This window comes from Perca fluviatilis, chromosome 12, assembly GCF_010015445.1.
Source record: "Perca fluviatilis chromosome 12, GENO_Pfluv_1.0, whole genome shotgun sequence".
Lineage (NCBI taxonomy): Eukaryota > Metazoa > Chordata > Actinopteri > Perciformes > Percidae > Perca > Perca fluviatilis.
In genome coordinates this window covers 33165157-33183773 of record NC_053123.1, presented here as the reverse complement: position 1 = coordinate 33183773, position 18617 = coordinate 33165157, and the positions used below count along the sequence as shown (strand labels likewise).

Genomic DNA, 18617 nt, shown 5'->3' with positions numbered 1-18617 from the left:
TGTAGCGTTATAGTTAAAAAAATATAAATCAACAAAAAAAGCAACCCAGCTTCCCTGGCCGAAACAGACCGAAATAATAACATTAAAAGAAATACATATAAACCATGATAATATCTCGTAAATAATGTTGATTAAAACAGCGGTTATTCGGCTAAAAATACCAATAATAACTGTCACAGATTTCGAGTTAAGGGGCGGGGGGCGTGTTTTTTTCTTTCGTCGATATCCGACGCTGAGGGAATAACATGAATGTCTATCTGACGGACCCCCTCGTCGAAAAATAACGTCAAGGGTACCCCTATTTCGTTGAAACCTGACGCCAGGGTCCTTGACCATGCGTCATACATTTGACGAGTAGGGAGTGAGACTGTGTTGCACACACACACACACACACACACACACACACACACACACACACACACACACACACACACTTTTTAAACATTTGTATACAGCATAATAATTCATATGTTCACCTTAAACCATGAAATGGTTTGCTGCAGGCTTGCTGCGAGCAGATCACTCCGCCCAAGTACTATATTCTTCCGCCTGAGAATATAGTTCCCGGTTTGTTTAAGGTTAGAAGATGGCTGTGTCTCACGTTACGTTGTTTTTTGTACATGCTGTTGTTGTGGAAGTTTCCTTTGCAGCAGGGAGGAAGTTTCAGAGTTTAGTAAATTGAAACAAATAAGACAGTCTGAGACTAAAACCAAGTTGGGTTTTTGTATTTTATTAAAAAAGATATATTTGCAAATATAGAAGCAACATGATTTCACAAAAGGCCGCAGCCCAGTGTGGAGTCAGTTTCTCAATTGAGTGAACAGAACACTAGGCTAATATGCATCTTCAGAGTGACAGCACACACGCACTTAGATTATTATGACGCTACAGTTCTTACAGGCAATCTGATACACATGAAGACAATCAGAAAAAAACACAAGAGACATCTCGGAGCCATCCCTCCTCCTCCTCCCTGTACGACTTTCACCCCCCAGTTACATCTTAACTGGCATGGGAAAACTAGAGATAGTTTAGGGTGACCTTGTAGCCCCTATCTGTTCAGACAAACAGTGCATGTTCCAGACTGGACGTCTCACAAAGTTAGAATCAAAATCTACATGTGGAAATGAGAATTCTTTCAGCATTTGTGAGAGAATTAAAGTAGAAATAAAACATAAAAATATAAGGAATTATGCTTAAATGTAATTTTTGCCATTACACTGTGACTCTACAAATCACAACATGTAAATAGGAACATGTTGGCATTTTTTTGTCACTTATTCGGAGCAGTAGGATTACTGGAATCAGTTACCTGCAGGTTCTGTGCTGGCCTGATGCTGCTGGAGCCGTCAGACAGCCTTACAGCACGCACTGAGATGAGAAGGGTATGTATGGACTTGTCTTACTCTGGGGGTTACAGTGAATAAGCTAAATTCCCAATAAGTCCTAAATTTCATTCCTACAAAACATCCCTACATTTTTATGTAAAATGAATGTATGAAGAGTTAAAACTGTGGAGGGTATAGCAAAGTAAAAAGCAGTTTGCTTCTGCTTCTCTCCACTCAGAGAAGTGTCAGTTGGATCCTGCAAACAGAGTCTGAACATTTTATCCAGTACACACTAATGTAAAATGTCAGAAAGGCATTTTTTCTAAGCCTCAAACAAGGTTGAATATTTCTGAAAGTATTCATAGGATTTGAAAGTTAAATACTACCTTGAATGTAATGAAGATATGGAAAATTTTTAAGTTTAAATGGAGTTTCTTGTTGAAAATGTATGAATTTGTGTAAAATTTAAACATTCTGTCCAACCACTCGAATGGGGAAAATGTACCGAAAAAATGTTGAACATTTCAGAAATTATGAAAGATATAAAAAATCTGTATACAAGCAGGAATGTCCTAATTGCGCTGAACATTTTCATATTTGAATGAAGTTTCTATGTTGAAAAATGAGTTGAAAAAAAAACTGTATATGTAAAAAAGGGGTACAGAGAATAATTCTCACTCCGAACTCGTAAAATACGGACGTTTGAACAGTGGCTGTCAGCGTCTGAAGCAACGAAAAAAGTGTCCTTCAGCGTGTTTTTAGAACGTACCGGGGAGAGGAGCAGCTACACGGGGTTTGAAGATGTAACATTAAGAGCGACTACGGTAGAGAGTAGTATGAAAGGCCGAAAATCTGCGTAGGGGGTTTGTTGGGGTGGAGGATGGGTCAAACAACACAGGACTTTCACCCAGGAGATGGGGGATCGTGTCCTGCGTCTCACGTTTCCTAAACCCAACCGGTCGCTTTTTTCTTCCCGCGTGTCATGGAAACATAAGCTAACCCACAACCTTTTCCTTAACATAACTGCGTCAAAAGGGAAGCCAATAGTTCCAAGTTCCAAGTTTGTTTAGATAAAGCGCGTTTAGATAAAGCGCGTTTAGTTAAGCGCGTTATATGACACTAAAGGAGACTTTTAACGTCAATAACAACGACAAAGGCACCTGACCAAGCGTCCGTATTTTACGAGATGGGAGTGAGAATCTGTTGATAATGACATGACGTGTACTCTTATCATAATTTAGCGAGTGACAGTTAGGGCAGGTCACATCTCTGTGCTATTATGCTCTCTAAATCCTGACTGAAAACTAACACCACTGATTAGCGACTACCTTCCCAAGGATCATGGCGAGAAAGGGAAGATAAGATATACTTTATATATACTGTAGACCTGAAGTTGGCTAAGACCTCAGGATCAAAAGTGTATTTTAAGCAGAGGTTTTATCACAGATACTTTAAATAACTTGTCCAAAATGTTGTAAAACTAAAAGTAAAAGTATTAGGAAAATATACTTCAAATCAAAAGTCATCATCATAATCAATATGCAGAATAGCTCCTTTCAAAGTGTTATATTATTATAGAATATCATATTTTCTGTATCAAGTAAGAACATTTCAATGTTGTATTTTATTAACGTGGAGTCAATTTAGTTAGATAATTTGTATACTTCTCTGTAGATTAGTAGAATAAGTACAGCTTCATATTGTTTTTTTATGTAAAAAGTAACTGTGTCACATAAATATAGTGCAGTAAAAAGTACAATATTTCCCTCTGAGTTTTGGTGGAGTATGAGTATATACATATATGCTTTATACAAAAAGCAATACTTGATTATAGTACAATAATGTTGTCATGCAGGCTGAAGTTTGTTAATGTTTCACCTCTAACTGGAACATAATTTATGTAACAAGTGTTTACTTGTTCCTCGATCCTTTCCAACCATCACCATGGTGATCATTAATTCAATGTTTTTTAGGTATCAAGATTTTCAGATGTCACGCAGCTTGATAAGGGTCTCTCTCAACTGGAATAGAGGGGCGGAACTTGAAGGGTCATGCAGGTGTAGACGTACTCTCTTGTGGCGCTTTGATAAACTATATAAAGAGTGAATATCTTCCTTTACTGACAGTCATCAGCTGGTTGTTCTTCTCTGTGTCAGCCAATCATCACCTCAGCAAAGGTAATTATATTTCAATTTATTATCACAATTTAATCAAAAGGACATTTTATATTTTGAACACTTTATATAATTATATATATATATATATATATATATATATATATATATATATTAATCTAAATTATAAACCATATCTATATTATATAATACACTTATAACTAGCAGGATACTTTAATTTGATAAATGGCTCACTGATCACAGTCATTAATTGTCTGCATTTATGTCCTTGTCTGCAGTATGTCGACTTTGTTTAACGTCTTTCCACAGATGGCATCAGGCTTTCCGTTTGCTTTGTTGCTCTGTTTGTCCATCGGACTGTTGGCTCCATCTGTAAGTAAAAACTATGCAACTATTAATTTAAAAATAACTCAATGTGTTGCACATGCAGTATGATGCAGTGGTTTCCCAACATGTAAGATTATGAGACAGTGATTCAATAATGTTACTAGTTTTAAAAGGGTGATAGAATGATTATATAGGGTATTTATAAATAAGCTATATAAATAAAGTGGAGTTGAGTAGTCTTATAATTAGACTGATCATGTTTAATACATCTTTTTGTGATCAGTGTCGTGGACAAACCTCCGGCCCAGGTCAGTACAACATCTCTGACTCGTTGCTCTGATTTGACTTGTTTGTTCATATAGGGCCCTATCTTGCTCTCAGCGCAATTTACTTTGTACACCGACGCATGTATCATTCCTACTTTGCACCCGACACAGTGGACTTTTCCCTCCACAGACTCATGTAAAATTAGGGAATGAACTTGCACTCCCGGGGGAGGTTCAGCAAAAAGAGGAGGCGTGTTCAGGCGCAAATGTTCCCTGGTGCTATTTTGCAGTTTCAGAAAACAATTCTACGGAGCCCCCCTGGGGTCAGCTGAGAATCAATCCATCCATCTTCATCCGCTTATCCGGTGTCGGGTCGCGGGGGGAGCAGCTCCAGCAGGGGACCCCAAACTTCCCTTTCCCGAGCCACATTAATCAGGGTCAGCTGAGAAAAAATAACTAAACCGTGAACAGAATAAAAATCTGTGCTCTCGGTTTTATAAAAGTGAGAAAGATATTCACAGATTCAAACTTCTGGTATCAATTACTCTATAGCAAAATGTTATTAAATGAAATGTTACTAACCCTAACCATAATGTTATTAAATCACAAATGATGCATTTTTCCTAACGTAGTAAGGTTAACAACGAGTTACAAACTCATTTTTATCCTCCAACCTGGAGAAATAACATTGGTCTCTAGTAGCAACCGGCAGTGAGACTGCAGTAAGACGAGTGCTTAGGGACAACCTACAACACCGACACAAAAATATCTATTAATTTAATGATTAAATAAGGTAGTGTCTCCAAACTTAACTCAATTATAACTTATCTCCTGCTGATTGTTCTACAGCACTTACTTTAAAAAAGATAAGTTTGCACATGCTGCCGGCCTGGCACAATGAAGGTCTCCTCCCTCCTTTATCCAGGGAGCTGAGTGAGCACAAGCAATAACCAACCAAGCTGGAGAAGGGAGGGAGGAGGCACACACACACACACACACACACACACACACACACACACACACACACACACACACACACACAACAAAAAATACAAACTGATACGTAACAAGAATCTAACTTTTTTCCAACATTGTCTTGAAGGTTCCTGCCCTCCTGGTTGGACTCAGTTTGGCTCTCGCTGTTTCAGTTTCAACTTCCAGGGAAAGAGTTGGGTCAATGCAGAGGTACAGCAGTTTTATCGAGACTGTCCTGACCTATATTTAGATTTCTAGTGGCGGTGTCCTCTAGTGGCCATAGTAATTATGACAGGAGCAAAGAATAAATCACTTTACTTCCTGCTTTGCTGTCGTCATAACTACTATGGCCATTAGAGGGCGCCGCCACTATAAACCTAAATATGAGTCCTAATTGCTGCTTGAACTAACAACTTATGGGCCTGTTTTTTGTCTTGAGATTGCATCTGTTAAAAATGTGATTAGGTTTATGTATTTTTCTTAAATGATTTTAATGGTTGTCTCCATTAGAACTTCTGCAAGGCCGCTGGTGGGAATCTGGCTTCAATCCACTCAGAAGAGGAATATGTATTCCTCAGAACCTTCATTAACCAAGTGACCGGTGAAAATAGACGGGCCTGGATCGGAGGCTTTGACTCAGTGCAGGTGAGACTTTTTATCGTCACAGGAAGTGATGTCACTCGTCTCTAAAGGTATGGAGAAAATGAAATTTGAGGAAAGAAATAAAGAACAGAAAGAGGAAATGTACTCTAAATAAAACAACAAAAAAGGAGGATCCTCTTTTGATTTTACTTTGACTTTGAATCAATCTTTCTCCTCCAGGAGGGCGTGTGGATGTGGTCTGATGGATCCACATTCGACTACCAAAGCTTTAGTTGGGATCAGCCTGACAACGAAGATGGACTTGAGCACTGTCTTGAGATGAACTATCTAGGTAAAAAACAACAACATATAAAACATCTTGTCTTTTAAATAAACATGATGATGCAACAATGACCTCTAAACTTATAGCAGGTGGTCATATTTTGCAGTCTGAAAGATTAAAATTTAGACATTAAAACTCTGGAAAATCTCTCTACAGACAATTGGAACGATTACTTGTGTGGAAAAGAAATTCATTTCCTGTGCGCCAAGAAGCTGTGAGGCCTCCCGCCATCATGATCTCACTACAGCTCATCTATAATCTCTATCATTGGTTTGTTGTGCAGATAGAAACAGCTCTCTGCTGACAGACTCACTTTCACTTGTTGATTATCTGAAGAGTTAGGAAACAGTTCACATTTGAGTTTTAACATTAGAAGGAAACTGACTCTGAGCTGGACAAAAACATAATCAGTTATTGGACTTTTAATCTAGTAAATAACACAAAATTAAATACAGAAAACATTCAAATATTCTGACATCTTTTCCATTTTAGTTTATTGAATAGTGTCTGTTATAAACAGCTCCCTCTGATCTCATGAAATAAAACTTAAACACTTATTTGATGTGTTGGGTTCTTTATTCATCTGTTTTCCTTCACTTTATAATCAATAACCATTAAATAATAAAAGACATTTTGTCACAAACAGTGTCTGGTCTTGCTGTTTTCTCTAAAGGGACAAATAATTCTATATTTGTGAATATGTTATTGCTTTTCTTAAATAATTACAAAAAAACAAGGTTAAGATCTATTATCCAAAATAAAATAAACATATTGATAAATAGTTTAAGTAAGAAGTAAAAGTACCCAATACCACAGAGTAGAAATACTCAGTTATATAAAATATAGCTAAAGTAAAAAAGTATCAGCATTAAAATAACCAAAAGTAAAAGTACAAATTGTGAAGAATTTCAGAATTATATTGTAGCACTCCCCTCAGTATGTATATTGATGAGGACAGGGCTTTTGGGTTCTTTTAAGGTATTTATCAAATGTGTTTTAACCCTGATTAACTCAGTTTTAAATGTTATCTTGGATCTCTCTTTTAAAGTACACACATTAAATGTTTTTCTAATACCTATGAATTCACCTTTCTTAATTTATAGTTTTAATAAAGATTTTTAACCATATGTGTCTGTATATGTCTCTCTCAGAATAAAATGATAACCTCTTTCGAGGTAAGTAATAAAGTAACACAACACAAGGTTTTAGAAAAATATATCTCAATTATTTACTCAATAACGAAATTATCTCCAATGAAATAAGAAAATGAAATAAAGATATGACTGTTCTTTTTTAAACCTTCAACATAAAATGTCCCTCTTTTTTAAAGGAAAATACAGCAACTGAATTGTCCCTCTTTTTAAAACAACACTTTTTAAATGGAAAACACTGTCAATACTGTACCTTAGATAAATGCATAGACAACAATTTAAACACTATTAACCTTCAAATAGATTAATTCAGAAAACCTCAATGTACCAACTTCTGACAAAGTCACTTAAACCAACACAATTTGTGGGCCCACACACACCTTAATGCAATCTACTAAAAAACTAAAATACCGTAGCAGGCCTGATGCAGTGCTCAATTTCTTTTCTCAATATGCAGCTTGTCACTCTTCTCACTGGTTGTCGTGCAAACAATCATAATTACGTCACTTCATAACGTTCCCATGGTAACAGGGGAAAATGGCTGCTCTTGTGTGAAGTAAACGCAACATTTTTCAACTTTCTGCTAAGATATATTACGGGACTTTTTTGCAACGAAAATGCGGGGATTATGAAATCATGCAAGCCCCGCATATTTTGCGTGGAAATCGGCAATTTATGCGGCGAAAGTGCGGCATTTTTGAAAAAATACAGCCCCTACATAAATATGCATACTTTGGCTGATTATGCGTTGAATTCTGTGATTGCATAATCACGTTTTTTTCTGGAGGGACTGGCTACTATTATTAACCCAATAAATGCTGGTTTAGACAGTTTTCAGAAATACATTATCTTTTACATAAAACAATAAACATATAATACTTTTTAAACTGCTTTTAACATTTTTATCATAACTTTTTAAATGAATTTTTTAATCACACTATTTATATGCTCTGATTATTAAATGATAGGCCTACTACAAGCATCACTTATCACCTCATGCTTTTTTAACCGGGTTTCAATATTATTATCAATAATCCTTCGATCAATTAAAATCAATATACCCTTTATTAAACTACAACCTAACGAAAAAAAAAAAAAAAATGTGGGGAGACACGTCTGTGTCTGTGTCTGTGCTGTGTGTGTGAGAGTTAAAGTGCGAGGACGAGGGGGTGTGATGAAACCCAGGGGTTGCTCGGCTACGCCCCATCCGAGCTAGGCTATGTGTTAGCTGCACAAAGGCTATTTAGCCCCAAGAGGGCGGTAGTGGGCTGCTTTGCATGCCACATGGCTAAGCTAGCCAGTTAGCTCTCAAACTAACAGGTTGCTGACAAAGAGACACTCCAAAGAGCGCAGTTGTAGACACACAATAAACCACTTAGCGATGTGCTTGCTGTGTAGCTATTCGATGTACGTGACTAGCTGTTGGCCAGCTGTTCACTTGGGCGTGTGTGTGTCCATATATGTGTGTGTGTGTGTGTGTGTGTGAGCGGTTAGTGAAAGAGGAAAGAAACACATTTAGAGAAAAAAAGACACTTTGAAAACCTGATTATCTCACTGCGTTCCCCCAGCCTGCCTATGGTCCCCCAGTGGCTCGAAATGGTGATAGGTGTAAACCAAGCCCTGGGTATCCTGCTCCGCCTTTGAGAAAATGAAAGCTCAGATGGACCAATCAGGAATCTTCTCCTTATGAGGTCATAAGGAGCAAGGTTACCTCCCCTTTCTCTCCTTTGCCCGCCCAGAGAATTTGGCCCACCCATGAGAGAGAGACATCATGGCTTTCAAACGAGCAAAGTGGCAGTTGGTCAAAAGTGGAAGTATAGATGCTAGGGTTAGAAAAGACTTCTGTAGAAGTTGAAGCATCAACTCAAGCTTTTTACTCAACTAAAAGTGTAGAAGTACTGGTTTCAAAACTACTTAAAAGTATAAAAGTAAAAGTAATATAAGGGGGGAAAAAATGCCATTAAAAAATGCCATTAAGGGTATTGCACTATAGGCCCCCTGTAATAATAAAAAGTTCATCTAAAAAAAAAAAAGGAGTACAAGGCATTAAAGAATGGCTTGTGTATTGCTAAGGCCACAGCGTCAAAATTAAATGATTTATTAAAAACGTAATAACAATAACTTATTTCAGGCTGAGTCTGTGTTTTTCAGACAACGGCAGCTACAGTCTGGTGTTACAATCCTCTCCAATGAAATACAGACACACTTTTAAACCGTTTAGCTGTCAGCATTTTAACCCTGTTTACTCCAGCTGCTAGCTAACGGTAGGCTAACGTTACCTGCTGCAGAGTGTAGTGTTAACTAGCTAACGGTAGGCTAACGTTACCTGCTGTCGAGTGTAGTGTTAACTAGCGCCCCGTGCGGCGATGTTTCACTTGCCTCTAACGTCCGTTTTCAGAGCATCAGAGAGAAGCAGGCATTTAAGTGGCACCTAAATAAGGCACCGAAATCCATGTTGCTATTCGGTCCGGTAGATAACGGTAGTTAAGCTACCGGTGCCGTATTTGCACCGGGTCTGTGCAGGTGCGATGGATCACGTACAAACCAATAGGGTGTTGGAATGGCATATGTTTATACTTCTCATCCAACCACAATCAAATTCATTCTATCCGGATGGCGCGATTTATCTGGATAGGTTGTTTTTTGTGTGTGTTTTTTTAACGATGACGAGCTGGAATGAAAACAAGCCGAACTGAAATAGGAGTAACGAGGCTATTTTTAAAATGTAAGGAGTAGAAAGTACAGATAATTGCGTGAAAATGTAAGGAGTAGAAGTAAAAAGTCTGCTGTAAAATAATTACTACAGTAAAGTATAGATACCCAAAATTTCTACTTACGTAAGGTAACGAAGTATTTGTACTTCGTTACTTGACGCCTCTGATGATCGATGGGAAGACAATACAAGGGTTAATGGAAACTTTGAAGTTATTCTGATTGGCCCAAAATGTATATACAGTAAATATTACGTGTAAAATATACTGACCATTAATAGAATCCAAAACAAGGTTTAGTTTCATTAAAATAAAGAGTTACACTTTACTTGAAGGTATCTACATAAGAGTGACATGACACTGTCATGAATGTGTCATAAACATTCATGACATAACCCTTCTTTTAGTAAGTGTCGATAGCGTCTCCAGCTGCAAGAAGCGGCAAATCTGTCGGCGTTGCGTTTTAAGCAACCAGAGCGTCAAGCAGAAAGTTGAAAGTAGGTCAACTTTATGGTAATGAGCAATGACGCGGTTCAGTGGCAAACACCAGCAACCAATCGGATTATAGACATCCTTCTCGCTGGCTGAGCCCGGAGAAACATACAATGTAAACTTTCGTTCCTACCAAAACATAGTTCTGAGAAAATGGAGGAAAAGCTCATAATGGCCGTTGCTGGGTTCCCCTATCATTTATGATTTGACTTTATTTGCATACAGGGACCAGTTAACGTTACCTGCCGGTCACATGGTCTCTAAACAGTCCATCACAGTGAAGTCCTGCACGGATCAACAGCTGGCGGCTGCGCGCCTGCCTGCATTCTGCTGCGGTTCAGCGGACTGAAGCGAAGCTAACTGCTAACGAACACCGCTCACGACCAACAAATAATTCAAATTCTGTCATGTCACTCTTATGTAGATACCTTCAAGTAAAGTGTTACCAAATAAACTTTAAAGTGCAGCGTTTAACCTTTGTGGTGTCTTCCTGTCAACCATGAAAACAAACACTTTTGTTGTCTCTATCTCACGGTTTTAGCTGCTTTTTTCAAAGTAATTTTTTTCAACATTTGGGTCCCTTTATTCAAAATTTATATCTCTTCATATTACGTTTTGTCCCCTTTTCCAACGTTTTGTCACTTTTTCAAAGTTTTTTCATTTTCGAGACTTATTTCGACATCCCATATTTTTTAATATTAAACAACTTTGAAAACGGGTCAAATTTGACCCCAAGGGGTTAGCAGTAGCGATGAGGTAATGTGAGATGACAGAGAGAGTTTGATCAGTCAACCTTTATTAGTTATTAGTATTGTCCCATTTCATCCAACACATCTCCGTCTTTTATCTCTTCGTATTCTCACTCATAGTCTTGATATCCTCATCCCTTCCTCTCCTTCCCTTCCTCTCCTTCCTCTCGTTACTCGTCCGTCCTGGCTCCAGCTGACGGGGATCCACTGCGGTTCATGCTGTGCTGCCTGGATGATGGAGCTGATGATGGTTCTGGTGAACTCGTCGTTCACCAGCACGCTATCAAACAGCTGTTTGTACTTGGCCTCCATCAGCCGGGACGCCTCCTCCAGCTCCACAAAGTCTTCCTCCTGCAGGACGGGGGAACATGAGATGGCGCTTTCGTTAGGAGTTAAAGTCACAAGTCTTCAGGACTCTTCTAGGTAAATGCTAGGGGCGCTGAAGAAAATTCAAGTCTAGTCTATACATTATAGAGGGATTATTAGTTTATACTGAGAATAACACATCTAGATTATAGAAATTTTTCTACATTGCCGGCAGTCCAAATGACACAAAAATGTCGGAAAAAGACGCTAAAAACTTTGAAAAAAGAGACAAAAACATCAGTTAAACGTGACAAAAGAAACAAAAAAAGGAACGGAAACAATGAAAAAAGGGTAACAAAACATAGAGAAAGCTTCAAAATGTCAAAAATGCTTAAAAAACATCAAAATAAGCATCAAAACGACATCGAAATGTGTCAAAAACTTCGGAAAAAGCGCAAAAAAACACATCGGGCGACTGTACTTGTGTTCGTCACAATAGATTTTTTCTTCAACTACACTAAATGATGCAACTAAAGCTCCTTCATTTCCACTTTGAATGTAAAGTTGAACCGCCGGCTGAGCATCGCCCAAAACTTTCTCACTGCTTTCTCTCATCAAAGTCACTTTCGTACCCTAATCAGACATTTATCCCTCTTGTTGTCCTCGGGTCAAATTTGACCCATTTTCAAAAGGTTTCAATACCACATTTTCAAAAGAAATAACATGGATGGCTCCCTACAATGCTCTTCGCAAGTTTTATTCAATTTTATAGCATTTGAAAAATAAAAATGATACGTTGAAAAAAGTGACAAAAATGTCGCAATAGCTTCAGAAATGTGGGGGAAAAAACACAAAAATGTCAAAAGGTGCATAAGAAACGAAAAACTTTGAGAAAAGTGACAAAAGTGACATTGGTGAAAAAGCAACAAAAGTGTCTAAAAATATAAAATTTTGACCCAGAAAACCAAAAAGTTGCATGGTCGATTGAAAGGCAACACGAGGGTTAAATGTCCATGTACAAATGTATGAAAACTCACGTGTAGATTCTTAGATGTGTGTAAATTGGTTATATTTGTACTTTGGGGAAACGCACCCACATAAAAGACATTCATTTCTAATAGCTACAGTCTGTGTCTGTCTCATTGAGCTTGCTTGAAAAGCTTGCGTGCAAACGTCATTCATTTCATTAAATCACTTGCTGGTGAAGATGCAGCCTGTGGGCAGGCTTAAGAGTCCACACATGGGGTAGAAGCCACTGATTGGCTGAGAAGCTTTCACTCAAAGCTTTCCTCGGGCTGCTTATTGGATGAACTGCTGGGTCAAAATGGGCGGGCCCGGACCTAAAATGGGTGTACCGCGGGTGGTGGTAACCTTCAGTAAGTGAAGTAACGTCTGATGTTCACCCAAACCTCCATCTTTTTATCAACTTAAAGTTGCACTATGAGTTCCTGCATGGTCACTTCTGTTGACGTTCCAAGTAAATTCCAGAAAAAACAGAGCAAGCTCGCCCCTCCCCCATGTTTCCATAACTGTCATGACTAAAAACGCACTGTCCACCACCCCTCCCCAACCATCTTGTCGGTGATTGGCTGGAACGTGGTTGGTTGTATTTTGGTGCACAGCCTGTGCCCCTAGTGTTTGTTTGACGTTTACGACCCCGTGTGGTCTCCCGAGACCGGGCTTTTCACAGTGTGTTTAGGGGCAGGCAGCTAGCGGATCATGGAGAGAAGCCTACGATTTAAGACAAAACAATTTCGCGCTGAAACCATGCAGGAACTCATAGTGCACCTTTAGCTAAGTAGTTTTGTTGCCTAAACCTAACCAAACTGAGACCGTTTCACAACGTTAACCACGTGTTTAAAAAAGCCGCGACCATTACCTACTCTGGTTTAGATATGAGGACGGAAAAAACTCTCCTGCAGGTAAGATTAGAGGAGAGGAATAAACCAATGATATCAGCACATGGTTTGGAGGACTGGTTGGATAAGCAACAGTTATTACTCTGAAAAAATAAGTTGATCCATGTTATCATGAAACTCACATGTGGTTCAACATCGATGCGGCACATCCGTCCCTCGTTTCAGCACCTCATCAATATCATCAGTGCTGGTCCCATACAGGTGAACCTTATACTCCCTGTACTCCACAATCCTGAAACACACACACACACACACACACACACACACACACACACACACACACACAGACAGACAGACAGACCACACAGACAGACAGACACACAGGCAGACAGACAGACAGTTTGCTTCTGCTTCTCCAATCTGTCAGTTGGATCCTGCAAACTGAGTCTGAACATTTCATCCCATGCACACTAATGTAAAATGTCAGAAGGGCATTTTTTCTAAGCCTCAAACAAGGTTGAATATTTCCGAAAGTATTAATAGGATCTGAAAGTTGAATACTACCTTGAATGTAATAAAGATTTGGAACATTTTAAAGTTTTAATGGAGTTTCTTGTTGAATGTATGAATGAGTAGAAAGCAGTTGAAGATTAATTTGTGTCAAATATAAACATTCTGTCCAACCACTCGAATGGGAAGATTTACCTGAAAATGTATGAAATATGAATATTTCAGAAATTATGAAAGTTATAAAAATCTGTATTTGTATACAGATTTTTATAACTTTCAGAATTTCTGAAATATTCATACTTCAACATTTTCAGGAAGTATCTAATTGCGCTGAACATTTTTATGTTTGAATAAAGTTACTATGTTGAAAAATGTGGAAGGAGTTAATGTGTAAAAAAGGGGTACAGAAGAATAAGAATAAAGAATTTTAGCCTCCAGAATTCACAACAACTAGTTAAATAGGTATAGTTTCATGAAAAGCTGTCCAGTAGATTATCTTATAGCAGCTGACAGACAAAAAACAAACAAACAGAGAAATGAACAGAGAAACCGATAAAATGTAATTAAAATTGGTCCAAGGACAAATCCTTGTGGAACACCATGACTAACTTCAGTGTGCATTGACGATTCATCGTTAACATGAACAGTTTTGGTGTGGGATATATTACTGTAAAATGATTGCTTTCCATAATAACGAGTTGTGTAATGGATTACAATTTCCAAAACAGTAATGGTATACGGTTATTGATTCAAGTGACGCTGCGTTACCTGAATGACATTTGTTTTTATCATGCTCATTTTCAGGTTCATAATTGTATTTAGAGGTTATACCAGAATAGGTTTACATGGTTTAATTTTCAAAAAACACCATCTTTTGCTGCAGCTCCTGTTTTCACCCTGTGTGTTGAGCTCTCTGTTTTAGCTACCAAGTGAGGCATCACACTTCTATCCTATCTTTGTTGGGAGTAGCACATGCGCAGTAGCTAGGTAAGGACTACTATCCAGTCAGAAGCAGAGTATGACTAACTTCAGTGTGCATTGACGATTCATCGTTAACATGAACAGTGTGTGATATACAGTATTAGTGTAAAATTATTGCTTTCCACAATAACGAGTAGTGTAATGGATTACAATTTCCAAAACAGTAATGGTATTACAGTTCTTGATTCAAGTAACGTTGCATTACCTAAATGAAATTTTTATTTTTATGATGACATGGTGTGTACTCTTGTCATAATTTAGCGAGTGGCAGGCCAGGGCCAGGACGGGTCACATCTCTGTGCTATTATACTCTCTAAATCCTGACTGAAAACTAACATCACTGATTAGCGACTACCTTCTCAAGGATCATAGAGAGAAAGGAAAGATAAGATATAGGTCTGAAGTTGGCTAAGACCTCTGGATCAAAATTGAGTCAATTTTAGATATTTTGTATACCGCTGTGTAGATTAGTAGTATTAGTAAATATTAGAGATGTTCCGATACCGATACCAGTATCGGTATCGGCGCCGATACTGCCTAAAACGCTGGTATCGGTATCGGGAAGTACTGGAGTTTATGCACCGATCCGATACCACGTAATAAAGCCCTAAAGAAAATCTACATTAAAGTAGTTTATTTATGTTCTTTTCCGTTATAACTGACTGTCAAACTGGAGAATAAAAGAAAGTTCTACGGCATTCATTGTTTGTGTTTGTTCATGTTTCACAAAGAGTTTAACCTGATAGAAATAATATCACATCCATACAGGGATACAGCTGTTAAAACATAATAAAATATATGACACACTGGTATCGGATCGGTACTCGGTATCGGCCGATACACAAGTTCAGGTATCGGAATCGGTATCGGGAAGCAAAAAAGTGGTATCGGGCCATCTCTAGTAAATATTGTTTTTTTATGTAAAAAGTGTCACATAAATGTAGTGCAGTAAAAAGTACAATATTTCCCTCTGAGTTTTAGTGGAGTAGAAGTATTCATTAAAAAAAGGCAATGCCCGATTAAAGTACAAGAATGTTTGTTTGCAGTTTGTTAATATTTCACCTCTAACCTGAAAATAATTTATGTAACAAGTGTTTACTCTCTCCAAGCACCACCAATATCGATAAGTGATTCAAACATGTTGTAAAGTCTTACATTAAAAACACACCGGCGTGTATGCTTCCTGCAAAGCGTACTGTAGATACCTGCGTGATCGCGCGTGTTGCCATTCATACCTCTCTCTCTCTCTCCGATCCAGGGACGTGCTCAGACATATGGAGGGGCCATTGCTCTAATCTGGAAAAAAGGCACCGCCTGTTCAGCCTTCAAAGATGGAGATGTCTCCAAAGGAAACATTATAATTCTGAATTCTATCATGTAAGAATACTATTGGCCATAGCATCAATGTTTTTCCTTATCACGCTTTTACTGACATGGCCCTTTTACTCACATCTCTCATTATGTAGGCATCTGATTTGTTGAGTGATGCTCCACGTGCTTTCTATATATATATAGAGGGAGAGCAAAGACATTCAAGAGCCCAAACCATCACATCTCTGTTGTCAGTACCCGATCCGTGCCTCCCCTGCACGATCCGCGCTACATGCGATGTTCGCATTCGCTGTTGTAGAGGATTTTACGGCACTACCCGATCTGTTCCACGCTAGCGTCCACTGGGAAGCTAACGTTAGTTTAGCTAATAGCTAATTCAGCTGACCGCTAGCTGAGACAGCATGTAAACTTTAAAAGACCCTCAAAATAAAACTTGAAAATAAACTTGAAAAAAACTTGAAAATAACCGTTAACATATATAACAGTTAGCTGTTAGCTAAACTAACGTTAGCTTCCCGGTGGAGGCTAGCGTGGAACAGATTGTGCACAAACAGTATTATCATCTGCGCATGCGAGAACATCTTGCGCATGCGCAGAACGGGTCGTGCAGGCGGCACGGATCGGGTACTGACACCTGTGTCTCACTCTTCTCTACAGAACGTAGCTAACGAGTAGCCTGCTGCTGCAACATAGGCTGTCATTAGCTTTGGTTGATAACGTAGCATTTTACATTAATATAAGGCAATGCTGCGACGTGGTTGCAAACGCGTTGCAAGCTGAAGCTGCACATTTATTCAAAGCTCAAGTGGATTTTTTTGGTTACTATTGACATGGCAATGGTCATAATCTCCATAATTTAAAAAAACTCACCTTGAAGGCTGAAGAGCTTTCCCTCTCTATCACATGCAGTGCTGTGTGTGAGAATATAAACAAAGTCACGTGACAAGATTGGATGATATAGCAATTCATTTGATTTAACTTTGGTAATGATTGGCGTATTATCGTAATAATGCAGCCACCACAGCAACACAAAAAAAACACACCCAGTATTAAGGGCGGATTGGATAACATGGGCGCCAAAATAAAATAGATGTGCTACGCAGCTATACGTGACGCTTACGCGACGCTTACGTGATGCTAACGCGACGCTTACGCGATGCTAACGCGACGCTTACGTGACGCTTACGTGACGCTTACGTGACGCTTACGTGACTCTTACGCGGCGCTTACGCGATGCTAACGCGATGCTAACGCGATGCTAACGCGATGCTTACGTGACGCTTACGTGGACGCTTTACGTGGACGCTTTACGTTGACGCTTTTACGTGGACGCTTACGGATTTACGCTGGTGTGTTTTTCACTGTTAGGGGTGCGCGGGGAAGACTTGTATCATGTGGACACGCCAACAGTGTTGTTGTCATTACTTAGAATTTTTCATGGGGCGACAGAAACTACACACTATAGCTTTAAATCAGCTTGGTGTGGTTGTTTTAATGCCAATTAAATGTTCCAGTTTCTATATTAATGTAATAGGATATGATGGTCATTAGTGCCAAATGCATTACTAAGATCTAGTAAGACAAGTACAGAGACAATTCCTTTGTCTGAAGCAGTTAGGTCATTTGTAATTTTCACCAGTGCCGTCTCTGTGCTATGATGCTCTGTAAATCGTGACTGAAAATCTATAAACTATTGTTATGTATAAATTAACAAAACTGATTAGCAACTACCTTCTCAATGATTTTAGAGAGAAAGGGAAGATAAGATATAGGTCTGAAGTTGGCTAAGATCTCACGATCAAATGTGTTTTTTTAAGCAGAGGTTTTATCACAGCTACTTTGAATGACTGTGGTACATAACCTGTTCAAAATGTTGCTCAAGTAAAAGTATTAAGAAAATATTCTTCAAATCAAAAGTCATCATCCTAATCAATATGCAGAATAGCTCCTTTCACAGTATTATATTATTATAGAATATATTTTCTGTATCAAGTAAGAGCATTTCAGTGTTATAGTTTATTAACGTGGAGTCAATTTTAGATATTTTGTATACTACTGTGTAGATTAGTAGTATTAGTACATATCGTTTTTTTATGTAAAAAGTAACTTTAAGTGTCACAAAAATGTAGTGCAGTAAAAATTACAATATTTCCCTCTGAGTTTTAGTGGATTAGAAGTATTCATTAAAAAAAGGTAATGCCCGATTAAAGTACAAGAATGTTTGTTTGCAGTTTGTTAATGTTTCATCTCTAACTTGAAAATAATTTATGTAACAAGTGTTTACTTGTTCCTTGATCCTCTCCAAGCACCACCAATATCGATCAGTGATTCAAACATGTTGTAAGGTCTTACAGGAAAAACACACTGGGCGTGTATGCTTCCTGCAAAGCGTACTGTAGATACGTGCCTGATCGCGCGTGTTGCTATTCATACCGGACGCTCATTTCTCCGCGCCGGTCACAAAGCAATCCTTCTCTTCTCGCCTCTCTCTCTCTCCGATAGAAAGAGACAGGATGAGTGGGGTAAACCGTGATAAATGTAGATATGTGGCTGTGTGTGTGTCATTCTCT

General features: G+C 38.5%; 1 protein-coding gene, 1 long non-coding RNA gene and 1 pseudogene across 3 annotated transcripts; 1 reads left to right on the top strand and 2 right to left on the bottom strand.

The window, feature by feature from the left end:
• Nucleotides 1-3371: 3371 nt before the first annotated feature.
• Nucleotides 3372-6513, top strand: LOC120570542 (galactose-specific lectin nattectin-like). Of its 2 annotated transcripts, none has more exons than XM_039818937.1 (7): nucleotides 3372-3505; nucleotides 3773-3835; nucleotides 4074-4098; nucleotides 5159-5241; nucleotides 5542-5676; nucleotides 5854-5965; nucleotides 6113-6513. In XM_039818937.1, exons 2-7 carry the CDS (start codon nucleotides 3773-3775, stop codon nucleotides 6172-6174), a joined length of 480 nt encoding a protein of 159 aa, XP_039674871.1. In that variant the 5' UTR covers nucleotides 3372-3505; the 3' UTR covers nucleotides 6175-6513. The 2 variants fall into 2 exon arrangements, with proteins under 2 accessions (XP_039674871.1, XP_039674870.1); XM_039818936.1 differs by having other exon boundaries at nucleotides 3382-3505; nucleotides 3742-3835.
• Nucleotides 6514-11173: 4660 nt separating this feature from the next.
• Nucleotides 11174-18617, bottom strand: part of LOC120569404 — a 40158-nt pseudogene continuing 32714 nt past the window's right edge.
• On the bottom strand, nucleotides 15950-16946 carry LOC120570564. Its single transcript, XR_005641081.1, has 3 exons — nucleotides 16918-16946; nucleotides 16166-16216; nucleotides 15950-16011 (listed from the first exon to the last, which is right to left on the bottom strand). It is a non-coding gene; the product is annotated as an uncharacterized LOC120570564 (long non-coding RNA).

Coding starts and splice junctions, on each gene's coding strand:
- LOC120570542 (XM_039818936.1), top strand. CDS start 3,743: ATGTCGACTTTGTTTAACGTCTTTCCACAGATGGCATCAGGCTTTCCG. Junction 3,836..4,073: donor TCGGACTGTTGGCTCCATCT/GTAAGTAAAAAC, acceptor TTTTGTGATCAG/TGTCGTGGACAAACCTCCGG. Junction 5,242..5,541: donor AGAGTTGGGTCAATGCAGAG/GTACAGCAGTTT, acceptor TGTCTCCATTAG/AACTTCTGCAAGGCCGCTGG.